The 26,062-nt window shown below is 31.9% G+C and overlaps 1 protein-coding gene across 10 annotated transcripts in view; it reads right to left on the bottom strand.

The window, feature by feature from the left end:
• unc-104 (kinesin family member unc-104) overlaps positions 1–26,062 on the bottom strand; it is a 174,509-nt gene that overhangs the window by 54,710 nt on the left and 93,737 nt on the right. For all 10 annotated transcript variants that reach the window (XM_075313048.1, XM_075313052.1, XM_075313053.1 and 7 more), the window contains 6 exons: positions 16,456–16,625; positions 16,297–16,379; positions 9,764–10,003; positions 9,258–9,698; positions 7,673–7,836; positions 5,581–5,720 (listed from right to left, as the gene is read on the bottom strand). In XM_075313048.1, coding sequence (XP_075169163.1) covers positions 5,581–5,720; positions 7,673–7,836; positions 9,258–9,698; positions 9,764–10,003; positions 16,297–16,379; positions 16,456–16,558 — 1,171 coding nt within the window. In that variant the 5' untranslated portion in view covers positions 16,559–16,625. The remainder of the gene's footprint in view (positions 1–5,580; positions 5,721–7,672; positions 7,837–9,257; positions 9,699–9,763; positions 10,004–16,296; positions 16,380–16,455; positions 16,626–26,062) is intronic.

Raw genomic sequence — 26,062 nt, 5'->3', positions numbered from 1 at the left:
CGACACGCAGTGGAATAACATACAGACCTGTCAGAACGCTGCCCTTAGAACTGCAACAGGGTGTCTCCGCAGTACACCCCTGGATCACCTTTATGCGGAGACCAAGATCATCCCAGTGCGTCGACACAATTACATGTTGTCAAAGCAATACCTCTTGGGTTGCTATCGTAGTTGTCATCCAAATCACCATCTTGTGGATAGACAACCTCCACTCAAGAATGTAAGGGTTGATCTACACCTTCTAGAGCCCGAGATGTAGCGTTATAAAAGAGAGCCTCTAGATCAGGCAGCATACCAGACAGGTCTGAACAGGATTCATGAGGATACTGTAGCTGAAACGGTGAGAAGCTACAAGGTTAATACTGTTCTCGGAGTCCGACTGTCGCCCATAGCACCGGAGGAGAGAGACCTCCCACGGCAGGCCAGGGTAGTCTTGGCCCAACTAAGATCAGGCAAGTGCAGCCGCCCCAATTCCTACTTATCAGTGATTGATAGCAGCGTAGCTGACGTGTGTCCCATCTGTAATTAAGGGCCACGTGATACTCGTCACATTTTCGCTTGCCCAGCTAAGCCTACCCGTCTCACCACCAGATCACTCTGGATACACCCCATCCTTGTCGCAGAGTTCCTTGATCTGGCTACTAGTTGAACTACACAAGCATAGGACAAAATGGATGAAACTACATCAAAAAAACTGTTACAACAACAACAACAACCTCAGTAATGCTGGTGACATTTCTGAGGGTTTCAAAGCTTCTCTAAGTCGTTTCACTGCAATGTGGAACGCCTTTCGGACTCGGCTATAAAAAGGAGGTCTCTGGTAATTGAGCTTCTCTTTTAAATTTGGGTTTTGTGTACTTGCTTCTAGGAAGCAAACTTTAATTTTTCACTTTTTCAGATTTTTTTCTTCGTCCTTTAAAAACGACAACTTTATTTTCAAAATTAAGAATCGACTTCCAGTAGAAATTATGCTATGTTTCAAGTAAAAAACGTCTTTAAAATAAAGTGTTGAAAAACGTGTCCTATATTTGAACGATTTTTTGCTGAAGTCAAGTTACAAAAAGACAACAAATTTAAAGACAATTTCATTATATTTAAAGAATTTTTCTAAATTATTAAAGTCAAGTTGACGTTAGCCCAAACATATTTTCTTTCATGTTATAATACCCATTTTTAAGTTAAATCACTTAATTATAAGGACAATACGACTTCATTGAAACGTTTATCGACTTTTGGACAAGGAAAAAAACTTTATATTAGGAAAATGCGTCTTCTATGCTAAGCAAAATTTGCATTTGTATATTAAAGACATGAAATCTTTGACCTCAGGACAATATTTTTTGCAGTGTATAGCCGACTATATATGTATGTAACTACCTTACGGGAAATTGGTGCAAATTGCCACTGGCGGACCTAACACAGGACGAGCTATCTATTGCTTAGATAGAAAAAATTTATTTGAAAAAAGTTTAATTTCTGTAGCGATTCGATTGTCCCAGACTGGCTCAAGAGGTCTGTCAATGGGGTGGTCCTACTAAACTGGTCTAGGACGTGGCAAAGTCGTGTCTTAAAGTGTAAGTTTATCCCATCAGTGACACGAGATAGTACCGGTGCTTGGAATGAATCATTTCCCGTAGGGCACTTAGAAACACCGTAGGAGATAAAGCACAACGGAAAAACTTTTGGTATTCGGCAAAGCGGTCATGCTAACCATTCTCTCCCTCCATTCTCTAAGTCTTCCCTTATCTCTTTTTCCAAGTGCGATTATGTTCGGAAATAGCCCTCATGTTCCATTAATCGGAATCGTAAATCTCAAGAATTTATTTTTCTTATAACGGAAAAATCGAGATGCTATCAGACTTCAATGCAATCTCAATATGAACTACTCATTTTTAAAATTTTTATACCCTTCACTACTACTGCACTGTTAGAAAAATATGTTTTTCATATGTTCTGATATAAACAAAATGTGTTTCGGGCACGATTTTAAACCACAATATATTTAAGTGCGAACATGTAATGTTCCTAAACTAACACTAAATGTTTGGGACATCTATGTTAATATGTTAGAATATATTATGTTTGGAGCATCAATGTTTCATAAAAACCATATGTGTGAATACAAACATATATAAATTTACAAATTTCGACTAAACATACATATGTTGTGATATTTTATTCAAAGCGACAGAGAGAGTATAGAGAGAAATAGAGATGGAAACCGGGAGAGTTGACGAAAGATATCAATATAACACAGCAAAAGAGTCAAAAGAGAACAATTTCTGTGAAACCGCTTGTATGTTGTTTCGGAAAACGGCTTTATGATAAGGCCAAAAATTTGATATGTTTAAGTCTAAATATTATTTAATTTGAATAAAGAGAATATACATTCTGAACCAAGAGAATAGACATTTGAAAAACAAACAGCTTATGTTTTCGCCTTGAGAGCAGCATTTTATGTATGTGTGGACATGTGTTTTGTTTATCATTTTGGCATTATGGGCACAATTTTTTTCTTGGTTCGTTAAAAGAAATCAGGGGTCTTCATAAAAATAACGAAAGGGCACTATACTCTTTTTAGAGTTGGGACAGTAAAATGAAATAAGGAGGAAATAGTGAAAAATTACACAGTAAAATGTAAAAAAACAAACTTTAGTTCCTCTTTATTAAAAAGTAGTCCACGAGGAGTTGACGGACACCATCAAATATAAAAGCAGGCATTAAGTTCGAGTTTTACAGCTAAAACAATTTAAAAAGTTTATTTTCTTTAAAATGAATTATTAAAGAAAAATAAAAGGAATTTTAGAGCGATGGTGTTAAATGCTAGTAAAAAACTGTTCACTCCTAAATAAATTTATGTTTATATTATAAAATTATGTATGTATGTTTATACTCGACTCCACGTTCTTCTTTTGTTAGTTTTTGAATTCCTTCCAAATTTTAAAGTTTTGTACAAAAAAAGTTTTTTATTACAAGATTGTTATTTTTGCAATAAAAAATAATATTTTATCCAAAAATCAGTCAATTTCATTTATATCAAGCACTGTTACTGACTATAAATCTTTAATAACGCACATTTCAAAGTTTCATTTAAAAAAAAATTAATATAGTATAAATATAAATGTGTAAATTAAAAAAAAAAAAAAAAAAAAAAAAAAAAAAAAAATGTTCGGTCTGAGCAGGGATTGAACCCACGACCCTTTGCATGCAAGGCAGACATGCTAACCACTGCTCCACGTGGCAAACAAATGTATGTTTCTGTTAAATAATGTTATGTTTGCATGGGCTCGTGGGCGCTGCAAACTATGCTATATAAATGTAACTTAAAACGATAATTATCTACTGGTGACTATAACAGCTACGTAGCCCAGTGGATAGTGTGTTGGCTTACAAACTGTATGGTCCTCGGTTCGATTCTCCGTGCAGGCGAAAGGTAAAATTTAAAAAATTTATAAAAGTGAATAATTTCTTCAACATTATTTGTATTACAGAGAAAGGTTCCAATAACTAAAAAATTTCGTGGAAGTGAAAATTACGAGTATGTTAGGGAATGAGCACAATCGTGTTTGGGAAAAATTCTTCCAAGCATATAATATTTTTGGCTCAAAATGCTTCCAAACATATAATATGTTCACATAAAACAAACATATTAATGTTTCGGCAGTATGCAATAATATATGTACTTCCTGCAAAATATGTTTGGAACATATGTTAAAGAAGCGATTTTTTTTGAGGGTGTGTGGTACAGGGTATAAGTTTGTGCATTTGTATGTAACGCCAAGAAGGAGTAATCATAGACCAACCTTTTAGTATACGGATCGGCTTAGAATTAAATTCTGAGTCGATTTAGCGATGTCCGTCTGTCTGTCCGTCTGTCTGTTGGTGTATTTTTGTGTGCTAAGTACAGCTCGCAGTTTTAGTCCGATTGTCCTAAAATTTGGTATAGGGTCCTGTTTCGGCTCAAAGACGATCCGTATTGATTTAGATATAGCTGCCATATATATTTTTCACCGATCTGGTCATAATTGGCGTGTATGTCAACCGATCTTCCTCAAATTCCGTACATCCGAATATTTTATGAGTCTCGAAAAACTTGCAAAATATCAGCCAAATCGGTTGAGATTTAGATATAGCTCCCATATATAGCTTTCGCCCGATTTACACTCATTTGCCCACAGAGGCCAATTTTTTGCTCCGATTTAGTTGAAATTTTGCATAGGGAGTAGAATTAGCATTGTAACTATTCGTGCCGAATTTGGTTGAAATCGGTTCAGATTTGGATATATTTCCCATATATAGCGTTCGCCCGATTTACACTCATATGACCACAGAGGCCAATTTTTAACTCCGATTTAGTTGAAATTTTGCACAGTGAGTAGAATTAGCATTGTAGCTATGCGTGCTAAATTTGGTTGACATCGGTTCAGATTTAGATATAGCTCCCATATATATGTTTTTCTGATTTCGACAAAAATGGTCAAAATACCAACATTTTCCTTGTTAAATCGCCACTGCTTATTCGAAAAGTTGTAAAAATGACTCTAATTTTCCTAAACTTCTAATGCATATATATCGAGCAATAAATCATAAATAAACTTTTGCGAAGTTTCCTTAAAATTGCTTCAGATTTAAATGTTTCCCATATTTTTTTTTACTAAAATTGTGTTATACACTAGGCATTAGCCAACTTAAATTTTGAGTCTATAGATTTTGTAAAAGTCTATCAAATTCTGTCCCGATCGAATGATTTTTAAATGTATGTATTTGGGACAAACCTTTATATATAGTCCCCAACACATTTGACGGATGTGATATGGTATCGAAAATTTAGATCTACAAAGTGGTGCAGGGTATAATATAGTCGGCCTCGCCCGACTTTTGACTTTCCTTACTTGTTTAAATTACGAAAATTTTGAGATTCACGATTCCATATATTAGAATCCTCTAAATGACGAAATCTGTGTCTTCTGAAAGAAAGGCAAGTGTAGAGAAAACTTCATAAATACACATTCACTGGTGTTTGCCGCTGCTTTTCAACACCAACGTGGCCCGTCAGAAGGCTCACGGCCCTGCTGATAGGTACAATATGCACATTCAATGACAGCTGTATAAAAACGTCATGGTCTCAATCCCCGTTCAGACCGAACACCAACAATATGTTCAGTACTACTATGTCTGTTAATTAAATTAAACTTAAAATTAATCGAAAATATACATTATTAAACAAAAATGATTGAATCTGTGAATAAAAATTTTATTTTCTCTATTAAGCAATTTTACTTAAATAATTATTTCGACCAATTAACGTTATGATTGAGTCGTCTAAAATTCAACCAGAGAAATATGACTACCAAAGACTAGCTCTTAATTAGGTAAAATACATACTACTGTCACTAGTCAAGCTCAAATCAAGTCACATCAATTCGCTTAATCTAGAAACTCAATTTGGTATATGAAATTGAATTTTTATAATAAAATACACATTTTGATTCCATATACACAAAGTATTAAACCAAGGACTACTATTTGTTCGAAACAATAAATATCGAAAACGAAAAACTATTACAATTTCCAAATTACCTTCTTGGACTTCAATGCCTTCGGCTTTAAGGAGATCACGAAGCTTCTGAATTTCTTCCTTAAGTTCTCGGATAAGTTTAGCATTGGCATCTTCATTGACCACGGCTTTGCAGACAATAGCCTTGGCACGATCAGCATAACTAGAATAATTAAAGATGGTATTTAAATAATCAATAATCAATTCAATTACTATTTTTTTAAATCATAAATTAAAAAAAAAAAACAAGTATATACGGCCGTAAGTTCGGTCAGGCTGAAGCTTATGTACCCTCCACCATGGATTGCGTAGAAACTTCTTCTAAACACTGCCATCCAAAATCGAATTACTAAAGTTGCGGTAACGCTTGCCGATGGCAAGGTATCCTAAAACCTTAAATTGTCTGTAAGTCCATACGTGGTTATATTAAATCAAAAAAGATCGATCAAAAATTTCTATAGACATAAAATTTTGACAAAATTTTCTATAGAAATTAAATTTTAACAAAATTTTCTATAGAAATCAAATCTTAACAAAATTTTCTATAGAAATTAAATTTTAACAAAATTTTCTATACAAATAAAATTTTCACAAAATTTTCTATAGAAATAAAATTTTGACAAAATTTTCTACAGAAATAAAATCTTAATAAAATTTTCTATTGAAAAAAAAATTTTAACAAAATTTTCTATAGAAATAAAATTTTGACAAAATTTTCTATAGAAATAAAATTTTGACAAAATTTTCTATAGAAATAAAATTTTGACAAAATTTTCTATAGAAATAAAATTTTGACAAAATTTTCTATAGAAATAAAATTTTGACAAAATTTTCTATAGAAATAAAATTTTAACAAAAATTTTCTATAGAAATAAAATTTTAACAAAATTTTCTATAGAAATAAAATTTTAACAAAAATTTCTATAGAAATAAAATTTTGACAAAATTTTCTATTGAAATAAAATTTTGGTAATTATTTTTGGCACGAGTGACAACCATGATTATGAACCGATATGGACCAATTTTTGTGTGACTGGAGATCGGCTATATATAACTATAGACCGATATGGACCAATATTGGTATGATTGTTAGCGGCCATATACTAACACCATGTTGCAAATTAAAACCGGATCGGATGAATTTTGCTTCTCTTGGAGACTTCGCAAGCCAAATCTTGGGACCGGTTTATATGGGGGCTATATATAATTATGAACCGTTGTGGACCAATTTTTGCATGGTTGTTAGATACCATATACCAACATCATGTACCAAATTTCAGGCGGATCGGATGAAATTTGCTTCTCTTTGTGGCTCCGCAAGCCAAATCTGGGGATCGGTTTATATGGGGGCTATATATAATTATGGACCGATGTGGACCAATTTTTGCACGGTTGTTAGAGACCATATACCAACACAACATACCAAATTTCAGCCGGATCGGATGAAATTTGCTTCTCTTTGAGGCTCCGAAAGCCAAATCTGGGGATCGGTTTATATGGGGGCTATATATAATTATAGACCGATGTGAACCAATTTTTGCATGGTTGTTAGAGACCATATACCAACATCATGTACCAAATTTCAGCCGGATCGGATGAAATTTGCTTCTCTTTGAGGCTCCGCAAGCCAAATCTGGGGATCGGTTTATATGGGGGATATATATAATTATGGGCCGATGTGGACCAATTTTTGCGTGGTTGTTAGAGACCATACACCAACACCATGTACCAAATTTCAGCCGGATCGGATGAAATTTGCTTCTGTTAGAGGCTCCACAAGCCAAATCTGAGGGTCTTTATATGGGGGCTATACGTAAAAGTGGACCGATATGGCCCATTTGTAATACCATCCGACCTACATCAATAACAACTACTTGTGCCGAGTTTCAAGTCGATAGCTTGTTTCGTTCGGAAGATAGCGTGATTTTAACAGACGGACGGACGGACATGCTTAGTCGACTCAGAATTTCAACACGACCTAGAATATTTATACTTTGTGGGGTCTTAGAGCAATATTTCGATGTGTTACAAACGGAATGACAAAGTTAATATACCCCCAATCTATGGTGGAGGGTATAAAAATATATATAATACAATTTTAAAATTTAAACTTACCGTAAAGTACTTAAAGTTTCATCATAGTTAATATCGGCAGGAGAAATAGCTGCTATCATAGCAGTTTTGGAATTTCCACCCAAATTTTCACGCAACAGCCAGGTTAAGACTGAATCACGATAAGGAATGAAATCGGCTTTTTTGGATTTCTTATTTTTGGAAGCCTACATAAAATACAATAGAATTAGTAACAGCGAAGAGATCTAACGTTTATTATTTTTTTAGAGAGTTTTATTGTAGAGATAGAAAAAAGTCATGAGGGTTTCAATGACCGTCATCACGAGTTCTATAACAGAAATTAAAGGCAAAAAACATGCATTTGCATCTACTGATAAGAGACGATTTTTTCTCTAAGTGTTTCTGATAGTAATTTAATGTTTGAGATTTTTAAAATGAGGTTTAAACATAACTATATCGTTGTAGCATGACGATGGAGGACAATATATCTACACATGCATAGATGTAAGATCCATGTTTCATTACACAGAAAAAATTTTCACGAAAATTTTTCCAATTCAAATCTTAATTGAGTTCTAAAAAATATTCAATTAAAAATTTAATTGATTCAAAAATTTTTTAATTGAAACAAAAATCAATCACAAAAATTAATAGTATTAATTAATTTTTTAATTGCATCAATTAATTTTTTAATTGACTGTCAATTAATTTTTTGATGGTATCATTTCTGCGATTGAAGACATTTCAATTAAAAAATTAATTGGATCAATTAATTTCGTGATTGAATAGAAAAAATTTTTTTTTGTGTAGTGGCATAGTCTACACAGAAAAAAATATCACCGACCTTGCAGCATCGACATAGTTATATTTAAAATTTAAGAAATTTTGCAAAATACGCTACATTTCAATTTCTTATTTATTAGTTTAACCCCAGTGCCATTCCATTATATACGGTCTTCTGGATTACGTGTACATGAAATTTTGGATATGCTATAAATTTTTAATATTATTTTTTTAGTGTTTTGAATAAAAACTATGAAATGTTTGTGATATGTTGTGAAACAATAGTAACGAAATTTAAACTTGGAAAAAATGTTCAACGGTGAAATATCACACTAACAATTAATTTTATTTTTTCATTTCTTTTTTTTAGAATAAAATTTAGATTTTTTTACTTTATAAACAAACTCAAACGAAGGAACGTTATTAACATTTTATTTAATAAAATTGATACTTGATCAAAAACGTATATAAAAGCATTTCTTTTTTTGTTTTTTCTTTCATACTTACAGACTGTAAAAGTTCAAATATCGCATTTGTGGTCATTATGGATAATCAATAGATTTTTATTGTATAAAAATCATTGATTATAGTATGGGTGATTGAAAGTAGAAAGCAAAATGAACGGAGATTTTACGAAAATTTAGAAAAATTTTTGTAACAATGATTTTGCACTAAAAACTAGGTCATATACAACATTCAACTAAAAACCGTAAATGGAGAAACAAATTAAGATGAAGTGGAAATTATGATAGAAAAAAAAAATATTGTATGACATGATAAACCAAAGGTAAATGGCAATGTCTTTCTTTATGCTACATAAACCTATCTATGGTACGTTACTTACAATTTCTGCTAGGGCTGAGATAACTTTGCCCAGCGTAGTCAAGGACTTGTTAATATTGGCGCCCTCCTTCAAACGTGTACCCTTGGCACCTGTAGAATCAGCTCGCTCTGACCCAGCCAAATCGACCAAACTAATTTTGGAAACTTTTTCTGTGATCAAATCGGTCATGGTATCATGACGTTGTTGGGTAAAGAATATTGTAAATACAGCGTGGGAACGAGAACTTGTCTCATTCATATTGGTCGCGGCCACAGTACGGGCTTTATTGCCCTCATCAATGAGATCGTGTATGTCTTGATAGCTGGTAACAGCCAATTTTGAAAGATCTTCAACATAAGGACCCAACAAAGGATGTTCACGAACTCGAAGATTTCCCTTATTTTTGGGATTAAGTAAATCCCTTACTCGCTCACAATAGATTTCCATATAAGATACTTCAACCTGCAAAATGAGAGAAAGAAATTAAATTATTGAATTAATTTGTTCTGTGTGTTTTCCTATCTTACCGAATATTTCAAATCAGCTGATTCTGTAGAGGCTATACGCCTAAAGAGATCTTTACATATCATGGGTATTATACCCTCTTGATGTTCTTCCTGTTTACCCATCATGGTGTATGATTTGCCAGCTCCAGTTTGCCCATAGGCAAATATACAAACATTATAGCCATCAAAGGAATGTTGCAACATCTCCTCGCCAATGTCTTTGTAGACCATGGCCTGTGTGGAGAAGCATGGATCTTTGGGCTGAAAATGGATATGAGGGGAAATGTTAAAGCAGTTAAGCATCAATCGGGAAGAATGGGTCCAACATAATCTCACCAAAGACCCTGTATTTATTTACTAATATATTATTTATTTACTTACTACAATTCTAAAAACTATAATAAACATTAAATCACTAGGTACAATGGCTATCAGCTTTTTATATTATAATTTAGATTAATTTAATTTATATTTTCTTTCCAAGCCGCAAAGCAATCTTAGATTAATTGGTTGCATTTATTTATTTTATATTTCAATGCTAATATTATGTTTTATTAAAATTAAATTAATTTATATAATTTTAATTTAATTAATAAATACTTTATTTAGTTTAGTATGTAATTGAATTAAATTTAACTTAATTTATTCATGCACTTAGTTTATAGTACTTATATTATTTAAATTTAAAACATAATATAACACTTATTTCAATATAATTTACAGTAATTTATTTCAATACATTAAAATAAACTCTTTTTTAATTATAATTATATTACATACAATTAAAATAAATTTAAAAAAAACGCTGAATTAAATTTCATTGATTTATTAAATTAAATCAAACTTAAATTAAAACAAGTATATACGGCTGTAAGTTCGGCCAGGCCGAAGCTTATGTACACAGAAAAAAATATCACCAAAATATTTCCAATTAAAAAGTTAATTGAAGTTGAAAATTTTTTCAATTAATAAATTAATTGATACAATTAACTTTTTAATCAAATTCGGAAGACTAATTCCCTTTCACTACCGAAATAAACCTAATGTTAAAAACTTTAATTTTTCTTCTGTTTTTACTTGAACTAACAGCATGTAGAACAAAAATTGCCATTTTGAAAACCTACTTCAAATACTTCAAGAGCTATATGAGCTTGTTTTGTAAATTTGATTCTTGAATTGTGACCAAGTGGCCTTACGAAAATAAGCGCTATTTGGCCTATAATGTCCTTCAAAGTGTGAGCAAAAATACAAAAAAGAACCCGAAAAAGTGTCAGCTATAGTTTTGTTATGAATGTCCATTTACTAGAAACATACAGTAGAAAAATTGTCTCAAATTTACGTATTTTTCGTTTATTTCTAAAGAAGTTTACAAAAATGTATTTTGGACCTCACCAATATGGAAAATATTTATAGGTTATTTAGATTACTTCAAAATAACATCGAGAAATAAATCAAAACTAAGGGGAAAAATAGAATTTGGTGTCTTTTTCGAATGTCCTTCAAAGCGGACATCGGTAGTGAAAGGGTTAAAAAAAAGTGCTGATTTTTTGTTTAAATTTTTAATTAAAAATGTATTTCAAACAATCATTTGTTAATCCAAATAAAAACTCTAAGCCAATTCAGAAAGTAATTAAAAATAGTTACCTTTTTTAATTGATAAATTAATTGAGTTTTGCAATCAACATCAATTAAATTTTTAATTGAATCAATTAAAAAATTAATTGAAATTTGCTGAAAAAATCAATTAATTTTTTAATCAAGAATTTTTCTATGCCCAATTAAAACTGTGATTGGTACTATCATTTTCGTGATTGAAGACATTTCAATTAAAAAATTAATTGGATCAATTAATTTGGTGATTGAATCAGAAAATTTTTTTTTGTGTGTACCCTCCACCATGGATTGCGTAGAAACTTCTACTGTAGACTGTCATCCACAATCGAATTACTTGGGTTGCGGTATCACTTGCCGATGGCAAGGTATCTTAAAATTTCCTAACACCGTTTTCTAAATTGCAAGGTAGTCTATATGTGGTATATATTAAACTAAAAGAGGTCGATTAAATACGTATATAATTAAGTTTGACAAAATTTTCTATAGAAATAAAATTATGATAAAAGTTTATAGAGAAATAAAATTTTGACAACATTTTCTGTAGAAGTAAAATTTTGATAAATTTTTTTATAGAAATAAAATTTTAACAAAATTTTCTATAGAAATAAAATTTTGTCAAAATTTTCTATCGAAATAAAATTTGGTCAAAATTTTCTATAGAAATAAAATTTCGACAAAATTTTCAATAGAAATAAAATTTTGACAAAATTTTCAATAGAATTAAAATTTTGACAATATTCTCTATAGAATTAAAATTGTGACAACATTTTCTATAAATAAATAAAATTTTGACAAAATTTTCTACAGAAATAAAATTTTGACAAAATTTTCTATAGAAATAAAATTTTAACAAAATTTTCTATAGAAATAAAATTTTGACAAAATCTTCTATAGAAATAACATTTTGACAACATTCTCTATAGAATTAACATTTTGACATCATTTTCTATAAATAAATAAAATTTTGACAAAATTTTCTATAGACATAAAATTTTTCCAAAATTTTCTATAGAAATAAAATTTTGACAAAATTTTCTATAGAAATAAAATTTTGGTAGATTTTTTTGGCTTGAGCGGCAACCATGATTATGAACCGATATGGACCAATTTTTGTGTGATTATTTACGGTTAGAAGGACACTCAAAATAAAGAATTACATTAAATTTACTTTAAAAAAAATTTTAAAAATAATTAGGACTACAATCAAGGACTGCAAAGAAGGATACTCAAAATAAAGAATTACATTAAATTTACTTAAAAAAAAAATTATAAAAATAATTAGGACTACAATCAAGGACTGCAAAAACTTGACATATTTATTTATTTATTTATTGTTTATTTTATTCATACAGTAAATGTATGATAAAAAAAAGGGAAAAGTAGCATTGTCTGCTAAGGCCATCAGCTATAACTTGACATATAATTACACCTAAATACTAAGTATATATCTTACTACTATATGTAGACCACGTTACAAAAACAATTTGATATATAAATATAAAAATTTAGGAATTGATTACTACTCTCAAATGCCTACTAACGCAGGTTATTAACCAATAAGTTTAATTATTTGCAACTATAAATTTAATATTTTAAATAATATATATTTTTATGTTAACAATTTTTAATCCTCGAACTTATATATTTGAGTTATTTTATATATTATATATTAATTTAATTAAATTTAATTTTTTATGAATATAAATGAGTTCATTTACTTTAAATTAACTACATAGATAAATTAAATAAAGTTACATGGACTAAAATAATATACAAAGGTATTAATAATATTCATTAGCTAAGATATATTCAATTTCAACTATAATCAATGAAAGTCTTTTTGATTTCAGTTTGTGTTAATTTAATAACTCAATGTAAAAGAATTTGGCTTCATTTATTTTAATTTAATAACTCAATGTAAATGAATTTGGCTTCATTTATATTTTTATTTTACACAATATAATTATAATTAAAAATATAGAATCATTCAATGCATTGAAAGAAATAATTATTTTTAAATATTAATAATAAATTACTTAAATTAAATTAATGAACATACAATTAATTTATAGAATATTAATTAAAACTAAAGTACATTAAATAAATATATTAAACGGAAGTCTATTTTTTAAAATTTATTTTAATAATTCAATGTAGATTATTTTGATTTACATTAATTTATTTTAATAATTCAATTTAGTTTAATTTGGCTTAAATTAATTTATTTTTAATTTAATGTAATACTCGTATAATTATAATCAAAAATATAATACAATTTACATAATTTTAATATTAATAAAATTTTATTGGATTTATAGTAATTTATTTTAATTTAATTTAATAGAGATAAATGTAATCTGATCTAATTTTATATTGAATAATTTACTTTAATGATTTCATTTATTTATCTTGTAATAACTAAATGAATTTATCTAATTTTCCTCTTCGTTTTTTAATCAAAAATAACTCTATATATATTTTTTTTCTGATGATTAATAATAATTTATTTCAAACAGCGTTGCCAGAGTTGGTTCACCAAAAACCGCTCGATTTTCCAAAAAAAAAAAAAAATATAAACGTATTTTTATTGTATTCGACCTGTATTTTGATTTTTCCCAATTAAAAATTATTGACAAAAGCGAGCTCGAGGTTTGTTATACACCCAGAGAAGGAATATGATCACCTCAAACATGTTTTAAGAGCAAAATGTTATTTTTGGCTGGTGACCATGTAACATGGTTTTCGCAACCATGTTATTTTCTCGGAAATCATGTATCTGATTTCGGCAAGCAGGTTATATTTGACGAGAAAATAACATTTTAGTGACAAACATGCTACATGGTCACCATACAAAAATAACATTTTGCTCTTGAAACATGTTTGAGGTGATCATATTCCTCCTCTGTGTGTACCCTCCACCATAGGATGGGGGGTATATTAACTTTATCATTCCGTTTGTAACACATCGAAATATTGCTCTAAGACCCCATAAAGTATATATATTCTGGGTCGTGGTGAAATTCTGAGTCGATCTGAGCATGTCCGTCCGTCCGTTGAAATCACGCTAACTTCCGAACGAAACAAGCTATCGACTTGAAACTTGGCACAAGTAGTTGTTATTGATGTAGGTCGGATGGTATTGCAAATGGGCCATATCGGTCCACTTTTACGTATAGCCCCCATATAAACGGACTCCCAAATTTGGCTTGCGAGGCCTCTAAGAGAAGCAAATTTCATCCGATCCGGCTGAAATTTGGTACATGGTGTTAGTATATGGTCTCTAACAACCATGCAAAATTGGTCCACATCGGTCCATAATTATATATAGCCCCCATATAAACCAATCCCCCGATTTGGCTTACAGAGCCTCTACGAGAAACAATTTTCATCCGATCCGGCTGAAATTTGGTCCATATCGGTCCATAATTATATATAGCCCAAAAAAAACCGATCCCCCGATTTGGCTTGCGGAGCCTCTAGGAGAAGCAAATTTCATCCGATCCGGCTGAAATTTGGTACATGGTGTTAGTATATGGTCTCTAACAACCATGCAAAAATTGGTTCACATCGGTCCATAATTATATATAGCCCCCATATAAACCGATCCCCCGATTTGGCTTGCGGAGCCTCTAAGAGAAGCAAATTTCATCCGCTCCGGCTGAAATTTGGTACATGGTGTTAGTATATGGTCTCTAACAACGATGCAAAAATTGGTTCACATCGGTCCATAATTATATATAGCCCCCATATAAACCGATCCCCCGATTTGGCTTGCGGAGCCTCTAAGAGAAGCAAATTTCATCCGATCCGGCTGAAATTTGGTACATGGTGTTAATATATGGCCTCAAACACCCATGCAAAAATTGGTCGATATCGGTCCATAATTATATATAGGCCCCATATAAACCGATCCCCAGATTTGACTTCCGGAGCACCTTGGAAGAACAAAATTCTTCCCATTCGGTTGAAATTTGGTACGTGATGTTAGTATAGGGTATCCAACAACCATGCAGGAATTGGTTCCTATCAGTCCATAATAATATATAGCTCCCATATAAACCGATCCCCAGATTTGACCTCCGGTGCCTTTTGGAGAAGCAAAATTCATCCGATCTGGTTGAAATTTGGTACGTGGTGGTAGTATATGATATTTAACAACCATGTGAGTTGAAATTTGTGGATGACAGTCTTTCGTAGAAGTTTCTACGCAATCCATAATGGAGGGTACATAAGATTCGACCTGGCCGAACTTACGGCCGTATATACTTGTTTTTTGATTTATTTTTATTATTTTCATTGAAAGACTCATTGGAACAAAAATAAATTAATTAATAAGGCCAGAAAAAAACTCTACATATTTTTTATACCAAGCGTCACGACAGAATTTATGGTTAATGTTTGGATTGAGCTTGAACAAGTTGAAAGTCTTATTCGGGCAGCAGGGTTTAGGAAAAAACGAGTTTTGTCCATATTTCAATAAAAATGGCGTAAATAAGAAATGCTAAAAACCGGTAATAAAACAAATTTTTTCCCGCTAAAAGACTTCAAAAAAAGGCCAGATCTAGCGGAAAACAATTTAAATTAGCAACGCTGCTATCAACATAGATTTAATAGATTTAATTTAAATTAATCTAATTACAGTTAATTTCATTTAATTTTATGTTAACTCATATAATTGTGTTTTAAATGAACAAAGTATTTAATTCAATACATATATACAATTTAATTTAGTTCATATTCGACTTAATTTGCCTTTGTTTATTTTGATGGTATAGAAATTTAGTAATTTGGGTTTAATTTATTTTAATTGTATATAATTAAGTTCATTTCTAACATACAACTAAATCCTAAACTCATGAAACATATTAAAAAAATGTATCTTCCTTCGGTGAGAATATATAAATAATTTTACAAATATATTTTATATAAAATCAACTTACATCATGTGACCAATATGAATAATCAAAATTGAAACGTTTAACCGATTCACTGGTATTTGGTGGAACTTTTGGATTTGTGATGGCTGAACAAAAAAAATATACAAAACGAGAAATTATTTTCATCATTCTTTAAAGTGTATCGTATATTTTTGCAATTACCTGTTGTTGTATTATCGAACATTTCTATGATACATTTTGATTCTCGCCCTATTTCCCGTGAGTTGAAGGGACGCACTCGAACCGCCACTTTAACCGAAGACATCTTGGCGGCGAGAGGCCCAAAAATGGCCTAATACGACGTGGAGATGAAAAATTTACGATGATGTGATCTGCAATGATATTAAGAAATAATTCAATTAATATGAAAGTCAGTACATACATAGAAATAACTTAATTTTTTATAGCTATTCGAATAACAAAAATTAGCATAAACTGAAAGAACAGTTTTCTTTTTTCAGGAACGAAATTTAAAACAAACGATTTTTTCTTTTGTCTCTAAAAACTGTTCATGTAGTGCAAATGAAACAGATGAGAGACAAACATGACACAACTTATAATAAACTTAAGACTATTTTCTACTGAAGAAAATGTTTTACAACAAAATGGAATTTCTTTTCTCCTAAAATTTGTTCGAGAAGAAAGTATTGTTTCTTCGGGTGTATGACAAACCATGACAATCTTATTGTCGTAAGTACAAAAAGTTTTTATCCTATATTTTATTGATTTCTCTGATCTGAATAATTTCACTTGAATTAAATCAAAAATTCATTAAGTCCTTAATAATTCTGAAAGGTTACATCAATATTATGGAAATATGTAGTCCTTCAATTCGACGATTTTTTCAAAGTACAAATCTAAAAAATAAAGAAGTTACACTGTTAGAAAAATATGTTTTTCATATGTTCCGATATAAACAAAATATGTTTCGGGAAACAATTTTTAAACACAATACATTTAAGTGCAAACATGTAATGTTCCTAAACTAACACTAAATGTTTGGGACACATATGTTAATATGTTAGATTATATCATGTTTGGGGCTTGAATGTTTCATAAAAATAATATGTGTGAATGTAAACATATATATGTTGTGGTATTTTATTCAGAGAGAGAGAGAGAGAGAGTATAGAGAAAGAAACCTGGAGGGTTGACGAAAGATATCAACATAACACAGCGAGAGAATGAAAAGGGAGCAATTTTTGTGAAACCGCTTGTACACACAAAAAATTTTCACGAAAATTTTTCCAATTAAAATTTTAATTAAGTTTTAAAAAATATTCAATTAAAAATTTAATTGATTCAACAAATTTTTTAATTGAAACAAAAATCAATCACAAAAATAATAGTATCAATTAATTTTTTAATTGGATCAATTAACTTTTTAATTGACCTTCAATTAATTTTTTAATTGATACTATCATTTCTGTGATTGAAGACATTTCAATTAAAAATTAATTGGATCAATTAATTTCGTGATTGAATCAGAAAAAAAATTTTTTGTGTGTATGTTGTTTCGCAAAACTGTTTTTTGATAAGGCTAAAAATTTGATATGCTTAAGTGTAAATATTATTTAATTTGAATATTGGAATGAGTATTCGGAGTAAAGAGAATAGATATTCGGAACCAAGAGAATAGACATTTGAAAAAAAAAAACAGCATGTGCTTTCACCTTAAGAGCTGCATTTTATGTAATGGTTGGCTGATAAGTCCCCGGTCTGACACATAGATGTCGTCGCTAGTATTAAATGCATATTATTTTTATATAGTACCAACCTTCAAATGATTCGTGTCCAAATTTGACGTCTGTAAGTCAATTAGTTTGTGAGATAGAGCGTCTTTTGTGAAGCAACTTTTGTTATTGTGAAAAAAGGAAAAAAAGGAATTTCGTGTTTTGATAAAATACTGTTTTCTGAAGGGAAAAAATACGGTGGAAGCAAAAACTTGGTTTGATAATGACTTTCCGGAATCTGTCCCAGGGAAATCAACAATAATTGATTGGTATGCATAATTCAAGCGTGGTGAAATGAGCACGGAGGACGGTGAACGCAGTGGACGCCAGAAAGAGGTGGTTACCGACGAAAACATCAAAAAAATCCACAAAATGATTTTGAATGACCGTAAAATGAAGTTGATCGAGATAGCAGAGGCCTTAAAGATATCAAAGGAACGAGTTGGTCATATCATTCATCAATATTTGGATATGCGGAAGCTCTGTGCAAAATGGGTGCCGCGCGAGCTCACATTTGACCAAAAACAACAACGTGTTGATGATTCCGAGCGGTGTTTGCAGCTGTTAACTCGTAATACACCCGAGTTTTTCCGTCGATATGTGACAATGGATGAAACATGGCTCCATCACTACACTCCTGAGTCCAATCGACAGTCGACTGAGTGGACTGCGACCGGTGAACCGTCTCCGAAGCGTGGAACGACTCAAAAGTCCGCTGGCAAAGTAATGGCCTCTGTTTTTTGGGATGCGCATTAAATAATTTTTATCGATTATCTTGAAAAGGGAAAAACTACCAACAGTGACTATTATACGGCGTTATTGGAGCGTTTGAAGGTCAAAACGGCCCCATATGAAGAAGAAAAAGTGTTGTTCCACCAAGACAACGCACCGTGCCACAAGTCATTGAGAACGATGGCAAAAATTCATGAACTTGGCTTCGAATTGCTTCCCCATCCACCGTATTCTCCAGATCTGGCTCCCAGCGACTTTTTCTTGTTCTCAGACCTCAAAAGGATGCTCGCAGGGAAAAAATTTGGCTGCAATGAAGAAGTGATCGCCGAAACTGAGGCCAATTTTGAGGCAAAACCGAAGGAGTACTACCAAAATGGTATCAAAAAATTGGAAGGTCGTTATAATCGTTGTAGGGAACTATGTTGAATAATTAAAATGAATTTTGACAAATAAAAATGTGTTTTTCTTTGTTAGACCGGGGACTTATCAGCCAACCTGTTATCTTAGAACTAGCGTCGATTCAAGTTTGCTCTCGAAACGACAGCATGCATACTCGAAGGGCAGGTCTTCTGAGACCGCATTGCATGAACTAGTCAGCTTTATTGAAAGCTCACTATCGGTCAATGAATACACAATCGTGGCGTTTCTAGACATCGAAGGGTCATTCAATAACGTCCATCCGAGCTCGATATTAAATGGACTGGCAAATATGAGTGTTGATCCAGGTATACTTAGGCTGTTAGACGAACTTCTAATGAAGAGACCTATTTCAGCCACACTAGGACAAGCAAACATACAAAGGTATGTGAACAGAGGTACTCCCCAAGTAGGAGTTCTATCACCTCTTCTTTGGAATGTTGCTATAAACAACCTTCTGGTTTCCCTAGAAAATGAAAGGATAAAAGTGGTGGCATACGCAGACGATATAGCTCTAGCAGTCAGGGGAAAATTCCCATCCTCAATGAGAGATATTATACAGAGAGCCCTTCGGATGACTGAGAAATGGGCGAAAGTGAATGGTCTTGGGGTAAATCCTGCAAAGACAGAACTAGACATGTACTGCAAAGATCGCAAAACTCTCGGTTAAGCCCATATACTTAGGGGTATTGAAATTCCCTTTGGTGAGTGTGCAAAATACCTTAGCGTTATTTTGGACAGGAAGCTGAACTTTAAGCTTAATATTGAAGAAAGGAATAGGAAAGCAACAGGATATAATATAGTCGGGCGGGGCCGACTATATTATACCCTGCACCACTTTGTAGATCTAAATTTTCGATACCATATCACATCCGTCAAATGTGTAGGGGGCTATATATAAAGGTATGTAAAATTTAAATATCACTCGATTTGGACAGAATTTGATAGACTTTTACGAAATCTATAGACTCAAAATTTAAGTTGGCTAATGCCTAATGCCAACTGAAACACAATGTTACTAAAAAAATATGGGAAACATTTAAATCTGAAGCAATTTTCATTTTTACAACTTTTCGACTAAGCAGTGGCGATTTTACAAGGAAAATGTTGGTAATTTTGTCGAAATCAGAAAAACATATATATGGGAGCTATATCTAAATCTTAACCGATTTCAACCAAATTTGGCACGCATAGCTACAATGCTAAATCTACTCCCTGTGCAAAAAAAAATGGAGTTCAAAATTGCAAGAATGTCTTTAGCGCCATACGCATTTCAAGATGGGCGCAGTAAAATTTACAAATTTAAGGAAATAATGAACAGTTTTGTGAGAAGTACCAATTTAGTAAACTTATGCTACATTTGTGTATAATTTTTTCCTATTTTTTAGTTCATTTAACTAAGGTACGCTAAAAATTATTAGAGTATAGGAAATTTTCTCCAAACATAATAATTCCATAAAGTTAAATTGGCTTTAGTGAAATAGAGGGTTCACTTTTTTGAGTGTATATAAAGCACTACAACTGGGCCCGAATATAAAGATTTTTCTGTTCAAAATTAATAATTTCCAAACATAACCTTCTATTACCTTTACTACACGCAAAGAAAAAAAAACGTTTGGAAAACGTGTACCGAAAACGGTTTTCTTTTGTTAGAGTTTTTTGAATTGCTTCGAAAATTTTAAACTTTTATCGCCAAAAAAATTCGTTTGTTACAAAATTTTTATTTTTTCAATAAAAAAAGTTATTTTTGAAACAACAACACAGTCCATTTCGTTTATATCAAACACTGTTCTTTTCTGACTTTAGGTCTTTAATAAGACATATTTTACAGTTCAAAATTTAATATACTACAATGTAATGTTGAACATTTTTTCGGAATCTCCCGAACATATCTGGAATATATGTAAAAAAAAAAACAAAAAAAAACTTCGGTTCGAACCCACGACCCTTGGCATGCAAGTCGGACGTAGCAACCACTGCTCCACGGTGCCAAACTAAATGTTTGTTTCTGTTAAATAAACTTTGTTTATTCGGTTCGTGGGCGCCGCAAGCTATGCTATATAAATATAACTTACATGGGTAATTGTCTATTGATGACAATAACAGGTACATAGCTCAGTGGATAGTGTGTTAGCTTACAAATTGCATGGTCCGCGGTTCGATTCTCCGTCCAGGCGAAAGGTAAAAAAAATTTTAAAAATTTATAAAATCGTATAATTTCTTCTACATTGTTGTTATTACAGGAAGAGGTGTTAAGAACTAAAAAACCTCGTGGATGTGAGAAAGATGTGAGGGAAAATGCAATTAGCAAGAAAACAATGTGTTTTTTTGAGTTAGTCTTTATGTAATTGTTTTTACATCCTGGAAAAGAATAAACGTTTATCACAAAAAGTATATACTTTTCTTCCAAATACACTTACTTACAGCGAAAAGCAAATGAGAAACGAACTTTGTTTGTCTAAAATTTCGTTTGGGAGGAAAGAATTATTTTTTTGCGTGTACTTATTCCAGAGTTGAGTAGAGAATTACTATTTTGTATCCCCTTTTATAGGTGAATAACCTAAGAAGTTGCACCCCTTTCCCTTAGGACTATAGGGAAAAGAAACATAAGAAAATAGTTACATCTTGAAGATACCTTCCAAACACCTCTACATCTGCGTAAACAAAACTTTTCATAGCAACAAATCAAAAGTAATAATCCTTTTTATGGTACCCACAACAAATCAAAATTTTTGGCGTTTACAAGTAAGAATGTCCACATATCATTTTCTTAATGCACTGCAGCAATGATACACAACAACTAAATCATTTCATTCCATGGAATTGTCATGAAAGCATAGATTCCACAATTCGTACATAAACGAGGGGAAAAATGACAAAACTAGCGAATATTTCCAATGCGCACATAACATCCACACTGAATGGTAGAAAATTTGAAAAACAGAAAAAGTACAACAAGCAACGAACGAACTATGGCCAATGTCTACGTAACACACTTCCAGAATTCATTGTATGAGTCATACAAAAGAAAAAGGATACAAAGGACATGATGGAAGGCAGTGGTAGTGATGTAAAGACGTAAAAGAGTAGACAAAGGAATTTTTATTTGAACTCACACAATCACAAACGAAGACAATTTCACATGGAATACAAACACAAAAAGCAAAAAAAATCCCATATCGCGAAATGGTAATAATTCATGGTAGAATTTATTTCTTGTTTATTTGTATTAGAGTATTTTTTGGGGGATTTATTACGATATACAAATGATAAATGTATCAAAGATTTGTTTCCCACCCTACTTTTCATTTCAGTACAGGTGAAATATTGATTCATAAAAAAGCCATATCCAATTGAATTCGTATGCGTCACATTCATATTTGATAACAAGCAATTTGGAATTGGATATACAAATGCTTTTTACACGCAAAAAAAAAATATCTAAATTTTAGATCAACGAACTGGGTTTGAACAGGGTTTTCTTTTTGGCAAAATTTAACTAAAATCAATTCATTTTCATGGACTAAAATTAAGTTAAGTAGAAATTTTTCGTTGACTTTTTCCAAAAATTGTTTAAATTTCTTTTAATATCATTTTCTCTATATTTCTCACACACTTAAAAAAACAGCTTGCTCGGTTCCACAGATTTTGTCTTTCCTCTAATAATTTTGGTATTAATTACGAGATAAAGAGGCGGAGAAATGCACTAAAGATACATTTAACACGAAAATCACTTTTAAATTTAAGTTCAGCGTACTATATACTAGGACTCAAATCTCAATTTATTCATGGTTTCTTCTGTTTTGACATTACATAAATGTCAAAGTCCCTCACAAATAACATATATTAATCCAAAAATAAAAATTTCCAAATTCAAACTATTGAAGGTTAGGTTAGGTGGCAGCCCGATGTATCAGGCTCACTTAGACTATTCAGTCCATTGTGATACCACAGTGGTGAACTTCTCTCTTATCACTGAGTGCTGCCCGATTCCATGTTAAGCTCAATGACAAGGGACCTCCTTTTTATAGCCGAGTCCGAACGGCGTTCCACATTGCAGTGAAACCACTTAGAGAAGCTTTGAAACCCTCAGAAATGTCACCAGCATTACTGAGGTGGGATAATCCAGCGCTGAAAAACTTTTTGGTGTTTGGTCGAAGCAGAAATCGAACCCACGACCTTGTGTATGCAAGGCGGACATGCTAACCATTGAACCACGGTGGCTATTGAAGGCTAGTTTGTATTTGGAAATATGCAGTCGTATTCCTTAAAATAAAGTTTTGAAAGATCTCTCCTATTTTTGAATGATGTTTAGCTTTATAGTCAAGACCAGTGTTGCCAGTCTTGGGGATTTTCCCCAAATCGGTGATATTTTTTCTTGGATGGGTACGAAATTTTCGAAACATGGGAAATTTCTAGAAATTTGGGGATTTTTGTTGGATTTTTTTTAAATCTGTTCAGTATAATAAATTTGGTTTGGCGTAATGGTTTATATGAAATTCTTTTTATCTACATTTTTAAAGAGGGCTTAAAATATAAAAAAAAATCTTTCTATATTCCAAGGCATTTATTTGGGGGGCCCAAGCGCTAATTTCACAGAAAAAAATATTAGTAAATTAATTGATACTCGTATTAACTTTTTAATCAAGATAAAAGCATTGTGTTAACTATATCAATGATTAAAAATTTTAAAATTGTTAATTAAAACATTAATTGATACAATTAACTTTTTAATCAAACGCGGAAGACTAAGTCAAGCTAAAAACAAGTATATACGGCCGTAAGTCCGATCATCTTAAGTACCCTCCGAATCTTAAGTACCCTCCACCATGGATTGCGTAGAAACTTCTACTACAGGCTGTCATTCACAATCGAATTACTTGGGTTTGGCATGGTTGTTAGCGGCTATATACTAGCACACTGTGGATCGGTTTATATGGGGGCTATATATATTTATGGGCCGATATGGAATAATTTTTGCATGGTTGTTAAAGACCACGTACCATATTTCAACAAAATCGGATGAATTTTGCTACTCCAACAGGCTCCGTAGGTTAAATCTGGGGATCGGTTTATATGGGACCTATATATAATTATGGACCGATAACGATAAATTTTTGTATGGTTGTTAGATACCACATACTAACATCACGTACTAAATTTCAACAGATCGGATGAATTTTGCTACTCCAACAGGCTCCGCAGTTTAAATCTGGGGATCGATTTATATGGGACCTATATAATTATGGATTTTTGTATGGTTGTTAGATACCATATACTAACACCACGTACTCAATTTGAACCGGATCGTATGAAATTTGTTCCTCCTACAGGCTCCTCAGGTTAAATCTGGAGATCGGTTTATATGGTAGCTATATATAATTATGGACCGATATCGATAAATTTTTGCATATTTGTTAGAGATCATATATTAACATCATGTACTAAATTTCAACAGGATCGGATAAAATTTACTCCTTCAAGAGGCTTCGGAGGTCATATCTGTGGATCAGTTTATATGGGGGCTATATATTTATGGACCGATATGGACAAATTTTTGCATGTTTGTTAGAGACCATATACTAACACCACGTACCAAATTTTAACAGGATCGGATGCAATTTGCTCCTTCAAGAGGCTTCGGAGGTCAAATCTGGGGATACATATACTAACACCACGTACCAAATTTCAACCGGATCGGATGAAAGTTGCTCCTCCAAGAGGCTCCGGAGTTCAAATTTGGGGATCGGTTTAAATGGGAGCTATATATTATTATTGACTGATATGGTCTAATTTTTGCATGGTTGTTAAATACCATATACTAACACCACGTACTCAATTTCAAACGGATCGTATGAAATTTGCTCCTCCAACAGGCTCCTGACGTTCAATCTGGGGATCGGTTTATATGGGTGCTATATATAATTATGGACCGATATCGATAAATTTTTGCATGGTTGTTAGAGACCATATGCTAACACCACGTACTCAATTTCAACCGGATCGTATGAAATTTGTTCCTCCAAGAGGCTCCGGAGGTCAAATCTGGGGATCGGTTTATATGGGGGGTATATTTATTTATGGACGGATATGGACAAATTTTTGTATGGTTATTAGAGACCATATACTAACACCACGTACCAAATTTCAACCGGATCGGATCAAAGTTGCTCCTCCAAGAGGCTCCGGAGTTCAAATCTGGGGATCGGTTTATATGGTGGCTATACGTAAATACGGTCCGATATATCCCATTTGCAATACCATCCGACCTACATCAATAGCAACTACTTGTGACAAGTTTCAAGTTTATAGCTTGTTTCGTTCGGAAGTTAGCGTGATTTCCACAGACGGACATAGCTAGATCGACTCAGAATTTCACCACGACCCAGAATATATATACTTTATGGGGTCCATAATATATATACGGAATGACAAAGTTAATATATCCTATGGTGGAGGGTATAAAAAGTGATGGATTTTTTTTTTAAATTTTTAAATAAAAATTTATTTGAAACAATCAATTTTTAGTCAAACTTAAAACACAAAGTCAGATAAGAAAGTAATTGTAAATAGCTACGTTTTTAATTCAAAAATTAATTAAGTTTTGCAATCAACTTCAATTAAATTTTTAATTGAATCAATTAAAAGATTATTTGAAATTTTCAAATTAAATCAATTAATTATTTAATCAAATATTTTTTATAACCAATTAAAACTGTGATAGATGCTATCATTTTCATGATTGAAGACATTTCAATTAAGAAATTGGATCAATTAATTCCGTGATTGAATCAGAAAAAAAAACAATTTGTGTGTTATAATTTTCTATACTTGGCGAAGAAATGTTTCTGCTATTGTGAAATTATTTCTTGAGGACTCGGGTCGAA

This window comes from Haematobia irritans, chromosome 5 (assembly GCF_050003625.1).
Source record: "Haematobia irritans isolate KBUSLIRL chromosome 5, ASM5000362v1, whole genome shotgun sequence".
Lineage (NCBI taxonomy): Eukaryota > Metazoa > Arthropoda > Insecta > Diptera > Muscidae > Haematobia > Haematobia irritans.
This window is presented reverse-complemented; position numbering and strand designations above follow the sequence as displayed.